This window comes from Pocillopora verrucosa, chromosome 4 (assembly GCF_036669915.1).
Source record: "Pocillopora verrucosa isolate sample1 chromosome 4, ASM3666991v2, whole genome shotgun sequence".
Lineage (NCBI taxonomy): Eukaryota > Metazoa > Cnidaria > Anthozoa > Scleractinia > Pocilloporidae > Pocillopora > Pocillopora verrucosa.
Genome location: NC_089315.1, coordinates 27,726,696 through 27,735,827, shown reverse-complemented (window position 1 = coordinate 27,735,827; position 9,132 = coordinate 27,726,696). Strand labels below are relative to the sequence as shown.

At 37.5% G+C, this 9,132-nt stretch overlaps 2 protein-coding genes across 2 annotated transcripts; one reads left to right on the top strand and one right to left on the bottom strand.

Moving 5' to 3' along the window:
- Positions 1 to 95: 95 nt before the first annotated feature.
- Positions 96 to 3,157, bottom strand: LOC131774885 (large ribosomal subunit protein eL28). Its single transcript, XM_059090976.2, has 5 exons — positions 3,128 to 3,157; positions 1,936 to 2,021; positions 1,633 to 1,692; positions 1,040 to 1,103; positions 96 to 353 (listed from the first exon to the last, which is right to left on the bottom strand). Exons 2-5 carry the CDS (start codon positions 2,014 to 2,016, stop codon positions 145 to 147), a joined length of 414 nt encoding a protein of 137 aa, XP_058946959.1. The 5' UTR covers positions 2,017 to 2,021; positions 3,128 to 3,157; the 3' UTR covers positions 96 to 144.
- A 59-nt stretch (positions 3,158 to 3,216) lies between these two features.
- On the top strand, positions 3,217 to 8,751 carry LOC131774883 (protein odr-4 homolog). Its single transcript, XM_059090975.2, has 13 exons — positions 3,217 to 3,390; positions 3,481 to 3,544; positions 3,779 to 3,846; positions 4,042 to 4,241; positions 4,789 to 4,825; positions 4,961 to 5,101; positions 5,377 to 5,544; positions 6,062 to 6,178; positions 6,717 to 6,810; positions 7,386 to 7,489; positions 7,818 to 7,896; positions 8,117 to 8,221; positions 8,611 to 8,751. The coding sequence occupies exons 1-13, from the start codon at positions 3,295 to 3,297 to the stop codon at positions 8,682 to 8,684; spliced, it is 1,347 nt and encodes a 448-aa protein (XP_058946958.2). The 5' UTR covers positions 3,217 to 3,294; the 3' UTR covers positions 8,685 to 8,751.
- Positions 8,752 to 9,132: the final 381 nt, after the last annotated feature.

The following is a 9,132-nucleotide window of genomic DNA, read 5'->3' as shown; positions in this document are numbered from 1 at the left end:
AAAACAAGAGGTTGGTTGTGAATAGAACAAACTTGAATCAAGTTTGCTTACTAAAATTATGTCATTCCAATGTGAAGAAAAAATAGTCCAACAAGTAGCTTATTCTCAAATTTATTATCAGAGAGCAGATATCAGTGTTCACATTCAGTTGCGCTTTCTGCGAGTACGATTCTTCTGCACACCAGTGCCGGTCCTTTGGCTGCGGAGGATGGCACATGCCCTCCTGACAGCTGCATCCTCCAGATCCTGTCGGTAATAGTTCTTGCCACACAGGTTCTTAATGGTCTTGATGGTGCGACGAGAGTCACGAGCCAAAGTCACCTTGGAGGTAACCTTAGAGGGCTTGTTGGCATCTGCAAGGAAACAAATACCACTAAACCTAACTCCTATAAGTAGAAAGAGTTACTTCCCAATGAAATTCACAGTACAAATTAAATGAAAATGTCAAAAGTTATGTCCAAGGTGAAGGTGCTCTGCTATACTTCACTTAGTCCACAGATAATGCACTCGCGTTATTTTGCACTAATATTTACATTCAACATAACATTTAGAAAATGCAATGGGCAGGACAACTTGTCAAAATCTGGATAACTAGGAAACAAATCCAGCTAATTGCTCAAGTCATGCACATTTCTCAGCCTCTATATGTATAAATGATAAAATACATACACTGAAATGCCACAATAACTTACTGAACTGTTGGTGCATCAATTGGGGAGGACATTAGTGGCAACAATGGCTCATTTTATTCCACACATGTACAGTGAAATAGCCCATTAAAAAAATTAAACTATCAACACCCCTCGTTAGAACTTAAAGTATATCCACAATTTCACCACAGTGTTACTAAGAGTTTAAGATTATAATATTTCAGGTAGAAAATCATTTCCAATGGGGCTTAATGTTCACCAGTAATTTCAAGCTTTTGGGTATTGCATGTATGTAAATGACTAAAGCCTGAACCTTAAAATATTAGAGTAACTAAATGTTTATGAGGGGAAGCATCACAAATAAGATGAAAAAAATCACTTCAACTTACACTTCTTCTTCTTAATGGTGAGGACAACACCTTTGCCAGAGGGTTCAGGAGTAACTCCAATGGACTGAAATGTGACAAGAGCACATTCAGAGATGCACTTGCATGCAATTATTTCACTTAATAAATTCCACTAAAAACTCCTTCCTACTAAAAAAAATCATTACTTCCTCCTCTTTGCAATTCTGCAGCCCAAGTATGTGCCTGGCAATATCATTTAAGCTACATTGACAACTCAAGTACCTTTCACAAGTACATTATCGCCCATACAATGCAGGACAGAAATACCCCATTCACAGGTCGCCATAGTGACACAGGTCTTCACAACTAGTATTTACTGTTTACACCCACATCAGTATGCATATTGTCTAGAGTGTCCTCTGTACAGTTCCTAAGGTGCTGACGAGGAGAATTTGTTTAACAATTAAGAGCCTCTCTAGTTGGTGATCATTCCCTTTACTTTCATGACCTTACCAAGTGATTCACAGGATATTGTAGGGAGAAATAGGATAGTAGTCACCCTTAGGGGTCAAAAGGCCAATTGAGTGATTTCATAATGGGTAAGATAATATTCTAAATCTTAAACACAATCTTACCTTTTTGTTCACCAATCCACAATGTTTGAATGCATTCCTTCCAGTAAGGTTTAGTGGTTCCTAACAATAAATGATAAGGTAACTCATGATCATCATGCTCTGATAAAGTTAATTAACTCAAGATTTACTCTCACTAACTTTTTACCATGGCCCATTTACATTATCAACTATGTTGATAAAACCAAACTATCTTGTTATACCCCATTGACATAGCACCCCAGTTTCTTTAGAAACTTACACCCATTAACACAAGTTTAACTACTTTTTTTAACCTGTGAAAAAATAATTGCCTATGAAATATACCTTTGAAAATGTGGCTCCCTGATTTTTCAACAAGAAACAGGAGTGGTTCCTTACAATCATCCACTGCAAGTCGGCAGACATTTTTCCTGTCCAGACAAAACAAAACAATTACCTCTTAGTCGATTTGATGGAAAGAAGCATGGAATGTTCTACAATGTACACTATCAACTCATCAAACCTTCAAATAAACTTTCCCTACTTTGTACCAAGCTTAAATATAACAAACTTGTTTTTGCATATTCCTGTCATTATTTTGCATATTCAAGGAAGAACCTTCCTTCAAAAGTCCCACTAGCAGTATGTTCATTGGAGAATGGAGAAAATTGTCCATCTATCACACAGAATCCTACAGCTACATCTCTATAGGCCTAAACAATATCTAATTCAGACTTAGATATTACTTTTCTGATACCACACAAAATGCAGCTGCAACTAAAATCTCAGTGGCATCCCTGTGCTAAGGACCAAGCTAAGTGTCCCCTAGACAAAGGGATCCCTCGAGTTCTTGCACAGAGGCAAGTTGTTGACAACGTCACTTTAAAATCAGTTAATGGTTTGGTCACAGTACCAAATTAAGCATTTGGAAATTGGATAATTAGTTGCCAAGGGCTATCCATGGTAGACTCCAAAGCAGTATGCCAAATGAGCACTCAGTAAATTCTAATGTTATTGAAACTCCCCGTTCTAACCACAAGGGAGTCTAAGTCCTTGGTAGCTAGCTTCAGTGGTTTTTGATTTAAGAACGCAAAGATCAGACGACTTCTTCTAAGTTTTCAATTTGATATAAATTCATTCTTTCAGCTAAAGGACTTCGATACAAGTCTTTATTCAAAAGTTTAAGTTTAAGTACGTTCATAAGTTTCCAAAGTATGATCAAGTTGCCTCGTCAGAATTTGAAGATGAAGATAAAAAAAAACCCGGAACCTTAAAAAGAGAAATTTTAGACACGCAAACTACCAAATCAAGGCAGTATCTAGGCGAAATAAAACTGAGAGTAAAATTGTTAACCAATAGTACACGTGAAGTCGAAAGAGAAAAAAGGCTTTGTCATAGGGAACAGAAGAATAACGTCTGGAAATACGCTAATATTTAAATTGGAAGCAATTTGGTATTTCTTGATCGATTTTCGTCGACCAAAGAAGAGAAGAAAACATATGAAAACGCCAAATTATCGACAAGCAATTCGGCTTACCGCTTAGAAATGGCGACCACGAGCAAGAGAAAGATAAACGCGCATGTGCTGAACAATGCAGGGGGTCCATCACCGTCCCAGGTTTCCGCGTTTTTCCTAATTCCAACATGGCGGACTCAGCTGATCGATCCTAAGCACATTTCTGTCGATAAACCGAGAGTTCCGGAATGGGAAGAACCGTCATCATCGAAGAGTGTGTCGAAAATTATATATCCTCTCTTTATGGAATCCATAAATGGCAAATTGGCCTAATAATCGGACAGGTAAAATTAAAATGTGTGCCCTCACTTGTGCTAAAATATTTTCTTTTCGGTACGGTGTAAGTTTTATTTAAGCGTCCGTTCCTTTTTCAGCTTTCTCCTCAAAGAGACTATGTCCTTCATTTGGCTAGGACACCAGAGCAGGCAGGAGATTCAGGTATACATTTAATATCTGTGATCGATAATTTCTCTTGTATTGGGCTTGAAAACTCACAAAATATAATCTTTAGCTTTAGTCATTTTACACTACAACGATACTAAAGAAGATTACAATGTGTATTGAAGGAACATCCTGAAGAGGAACTGTAAACTGGGGAAGACTTCTGATTGTCTTTCTTCTCCATTTTCCTTTTACATTACTTTGATATAAAAAAAAAACTACGAATTACAGACGGAGATTGTAAGCCAGCCGCCATAGATGACATTGGAAACAACTGGATCGTAGAGCACGCTCATCAGGTAAATTTTAAAATAATTTTTGTTATTTATTGATTAAATTTTCTCAATTTTCTTTACACTCCATATCTCTCTTTCATTTCCATTCCTCCCCTTCCCCCCACCCTCCCTCCCACCCTACAGTTTAGAAATAAAATACCAGAGATAATCCTTCAAAAGTTTTTAAAAATAAACAACATGTTTGGTTTATTTTGATAGGTATCAAGAATGTTGACTGGAGGCCTAGATGTGATTGGAGTTTTTGCTTTTGGCCCTATGGACATGCTTACCAAATCTCAGGCAAAGCTTCGTCAACTTGTGTTCTCCATTCAGAAGACTGTGCAACACAAGGCAGCATCATATTTTGATGACCTCATTCACAGCAGAATCTTGCTCCAAATTTGTTCAGGAACCAAAAAGTATCCTTTATTGCATAATAAATAAAAATCAATTACTCTGATTAATTTGTATGGAGATCTTAATTCACTATTTCTCACCTGCACTTTAAAACTTTTCATCCACTAAATCTAATTGTGTAATATTTCTCTTTGATTTTCATTCTTTCTGCCATCTCTTTCGTGAGAGACATTTTTTTTCCACCTGATAGTTTGTTCATAGGATATTGACTCTGATTCTATTATATGTTCCTTGGAAAAGAACTTTACTTCCATAAGGAGTCTTAAAAGGGGTCCTAGTGAATGTTTACAGAAATCTGATGTAAATGCTGAGATGACTTGTTCACTTGAGGATAACAATATGCCTGGCCCCCAGTATCTTTCATGTGCCCTCTGTTTTGCTCTTTTCTACTTAAAACCTTGAGCCTAATGCAGGCTATATTCAAGGTCCCTAAAAGAACTCTGAATAGGCTCTGGTATCTGTAATAGTTGGTTTCTTATGGAGACCTACTTTTTTTGCTGTCCATCTCATTTGGTATATAAGTCCTTTCCTTGACACATGTGCTTTTAGAATCACTTGTAGGACAATTGATGTTTCTGATCAAAGGGTAAGAGACAACAATTCTTATCAATTCCAATATGATTTCTTTAATCTGTACACCTTACTGTTCTAAATAAGCATGGTCTTTGTAGTTGTTTCTGTCTTCTTAGTGATATCAGCTGTCTCATTTATCATGTTGCAGGCCACACCAAATCCAGCTGAAGTGAAATATCAGTCATTCTCTTCAAAGTGGAGTAAACTAGAAGCATCCTTGTCGTTAACTGATGGATGCTTTGATGTTCCAAGGAAACTTGAGACTTCAGGTCTAAACAAGCAAATAATGGTATGAAATCAATGGGCTAGGCAGACCCATATGACAGCCCTTTCTGTTAAAGCATTGAAACAACTGAGTCTAGAATTAATGGTAGAAGCAACAAGCACTTATTCCAACTCACTCACCTGGCTTCCATCCAATCACCTTCTCCCCATTCAGGGTTTTGATTGGTGCAGTAAATCATAGCTGATTTGGAAGGGAAATAGATATGGCTACCTTTAAAGGCACTCAGTTTTTGATTTGATCTTTTCCAATCTAAGCTTTTCTTGTGATTTTATCTTTAGAGCAGCATTCACAAGACATTGCAGAGTATATCAAGTGCCTTGTGCACAGTGAATGGAGAGCTTTATGCTGATGATCAGACTCTTGTATCAAGTGAAAAGTCTGGAAGATCCAGTCAAGCTAGTTCTACATCCACACAGACATTTAAAATTGACCTATTTACAGATGAGGTACCAATTAGTGTTGAGCTAGCACAGTTATATCAGTTCTAAGCATGAGATTAAATAAGTATGTACATGTTGTAGTTCAAAATTTACGAGGGTGCAGTTTTATGGAATGCAATTATTATTCAGATTTGTCCCATTTTAATGGCAAAAAAATCTAGGTAGAAATGCTTTTTTAGAATGCGATACTACATGTATGTTGGCCTGCGTTTAGATTGTCTTCCATGGCTCTTTCTCTTGTGACTCCTGGTCTGCTATTTCCAGGTCAAAGTGGAAAGCGAAGTGTTAGTTTTTGTCAGAAAGGGTTGAGGTAGGTGGGCTGGAGAACTCGGTGAAAACCAATTGGGCAAAGATAAGTTATCAACCAAAAATTAAATCCACCTTTACCATACATCAGGTCAGGAAACTGCATTTTGAGCACAAAGGTGTGAAGTACCAGTAAGGGTTCTCACCAGTGGGCCAAAGGCCTTCACCCAAATCAACTGCGAGTTGTTGCTTTTTTTTTTTTTACCTCTCTTTCCAGTCCTGCAACAATATGGAACCTAAGGAGGTAGACACAGCAGCCTCTATAAGGATCAGTGGCTCAATGTGTTGTCAAGCTTATGTGCATCAGAAAGCCACAGCAGGGGAGGCAGCACAGGTACATTGGTAGAGTTTAGGGCTAGGGCTAGACCTATGGGATTCTACTTGTCTACTTGTTGTACAGCAAAATTCTTGCAATGACAGGTTTGCATGCTACATCTCAATATGAATTATCTGAAATCTACTTGTCTTAAAATATTTTGTTGGCTTATTTAGGGTGTAGGCAAAGAAGAATTTCTCTGCTTTTTGAACCATCTTGTATGTTGACATATATTTTACACGGGCTATGAGTTAACGTTTTCCATCTCAATCTAAATCTTAAAATAGCATATGTCACTGAAGTATCTGAGTAAGTGTCCAGCTGTGTTGTTGCAAAACGTGGGTGTCATTAGAATGGATTTATTGATTAATTTATCAATTGTTAATGATAATAATTTTTGTTACTTAGATAACAATAATTGATTTCTCTTAGGTCTTTAGGCTTTTGGGAGCTTTATCATCCTCGTAGAGCATATTCGGTTTTGAAGAAATATCTTTGTAGCAATTGAATTTGGTTTATTTGTGTTACTTTTTCTTTGTTTGTGTGCATATTCTAGGCGATAAAGTATGATGCCATTCGTTGTTTCCTGTCACGTTGTGAAGTTTTATGCGAGGATGTTATGGAAAACCAAGAGGAGAAGCCAAACAGAGGTACATGTAATTTAGGGTGCTGTACCTTCGGTAAAGCGATAAAAGTTCGTTTTTCCCTTAAATACACCATACCTCACTCTTAATCTCACCGACCAAACCAAAGCTGAATTTTGGAAATTACTCTTTTCAAAAATAACAGAAGTTAAAAATAGTGTCATTCACGAGCAGGGGAAAAAGAAAAAATCTGATTTCCGACAAGGAATTCAACCCCGGATTTTGCGCTTCCAAGCTCCACCACAGAGATACAAAGGACTCCGTGGTGAGCCGTACAGGTGTAAGTCAATGGTAGGCTCGTATTTGACACTCGTTCTACCTATTGCTAAGATGTACACAGTCGAAAACGTCACGTACATAAATTAATAACAAGAAGGAGTATAATTTTTTCACCATTTGTCATCTTTCATATTCTATGGAAGAAATTTCACTCTTCTGTTTGGTAGGATGACTTAGGCTTCCGTTTTTATTGTTATAGGATTTTTTAATTTGTAGACATTTCATGTAAGATGTAACAATGCGATGTGTGCTGTTTATTGAGTGGCTAAATTTTCCATTTTTTCCTTCATCTTCTCTCTCAGAAACATTCTTTTCAACGTGGACATCTCCTCAAAGAGTGTTTGTCCCTCTTGGCTCAGGACCCGTGAAAGTCTGTGATTACGTGTTTAAGGACGAAACATTGAAGGTAATTGCTTTTCGAACCTATTAATTAATGAACTTTTTGTTTGCTAATATACAAATGGCCCTAACTTGGACAATACTAACTTCAAGATTTCCGAGTCTAACTGGGCCACGGTCTGGAAGAGATCAGGCCTTTATTCTCTACTCAGGGAATGTCAAAATTCTTAAAGAAAAAGGAAAACCAACAGCGTTGTTTTTTTCAATTTTTTTCCCCAACCTTTGCTCTTATGCCAAGAGTTAACGCTACTGTTTTCGGGCCTCGCCAACCCCTATGAGCGTTAATAATAAATATTCTTTGAAATCACATGCCGAATTACTTTGTTTTTAAACAGGAATCCAAAGAGAGGATAGCAGAGCTCTTAGGTATTGAACCCAAAGAAGAAGATTTTGAATGTATAGAAGATTTTCCAGGTAAATTACATATACTATAGGTAAGAAACAAAAGGGCGAAGAGAGCATTCGTATAATACGGATACTCTCTTCGCTCTTTTGTTTCTTCTAATCGAGACTGCAACTCGAAATTTTCCATGGAAAAATAAAAAAAAAAAAAAGATTGCAGATGGGAGTGATGGCAAAGAATTTCGTGCTCTCGTGAGATTTTATGTTACTAGTTTTATTGTGAACTTAACAGATGTCCAGACAGTGAGAAGTTTGGTTGAAGAAATGGAAACTGAGAGCAACGAAGAAATTACAGAAAGCGAGGAAGTTCAACAAGGACTCGGAAAACGCGTAATAGGTAAGTATCGGCACCATATAACAGTCTGGTTAGTATCTTGAAGGCAAACGACGAGGCTAAGAGAGAGACAAGACCAAATACGTCTAGTTGACAACTTCATGCCTCACTGATTTTATGTAGGAGACAGTACGCAATAAACGATCTCTTGGTATTCTTTGATCCTAGGAAAGTTTATCTTGTTCCCTCTGACTGGTTGCCCTGCGTTTATTAAAGCAATGAAGCTTAGCACTTTCTTTTTGTACACTAGGAAACGTCGAATGTTAGCACGTTTCTGTTATTCAGTGACCTTAAGAGTACGAAATACATTATTTCAGCTTAAGAATTAGTTAGATGCACGTTGTACGCGTAAAAATTAAACAACAACAACAAACAAACCCTTTTTTCGACAGGTGCAGTGGTCGGAATTGTTGTTGCGGTCGTAGCTGCTGGAGTAACTTTCCTTTTGGGTGAACAAACAGGATGAAATACAACCCAAAATAATGTTCACTTATTGTATTTCGAATTACATTAAATTATTATTAAGCTCTTCACTCTGTAAGTTGGTTTTTTTTTGTTGGTTTCAGTTCAATTCAACTTACCTTCCCTCCTGAACGTGCCACGGTACTTTTTATATAACCATAGAGACACCTTTCCTGTTTTCATAGTTATGAAGCGTGTATAAACAGTGGGAAAATGGCTCACGAAATCACTGCCCCAGCTTTAGCACGACCAGATCTTCTCTCGTTCGCAAACCGCTCCTTTCTTTCTTCAAGGCCGAATGAGAAAAGGAAGCACAGAGAACTTGATACGAGGCCTCTAATAGACTCTTCTTTAGGCAGGGTTATTAAGTATTATCAACTGAGTTGATTACGTTAATTGGCCACCGTGAAGAGTTTCGAAGCTAATGTTTCGAGCGTTAGCCCTTCGTCAGG

Coding starts and splice junctions, on each gene's coding strand:
- LOC131774883 (XM_059090975.2), top strand. CDS start 3,295: ATGGGAAGAACCGTCATCATCGAAGAGTGTGTCGAAAATTATATATCC. Junction 5,545..6,061: donor TTGACCTATTTACAGATGAG/GTACCAATTAGT, acceptor CTCTCTTTCCAG/TCCTGCAACAATATGGAACC. Junction 6,811..7,385: donor AGAGGAGAAGCCAAACAGAG/GTACATGTAATT, acceptor CTTCTCTCTCAG/AAACATTCTTTTCAACGTGG.
- LOC131774885 (XM_059090976.2), bottom strand. CDS start 2,016: ATGTCTGCCGACTTGCAGTGGATGATTGTAAGGAACCACTCCTGTTTC. Junction 1,104..1,632: donor GTGGATTGGTGAACAAAAAG/GTAAGATTGTGT, acceptor GTCACATTTCAG/TCCATTGGAGTTACTCCTGA. Junction 354..1,039: donor CACCATTAAGAAGAAGAAGT/GTAAGTTGAAGT, acceptor GTTTCCTTGCAG/ATGCCAACAAGCCCTCTAAG.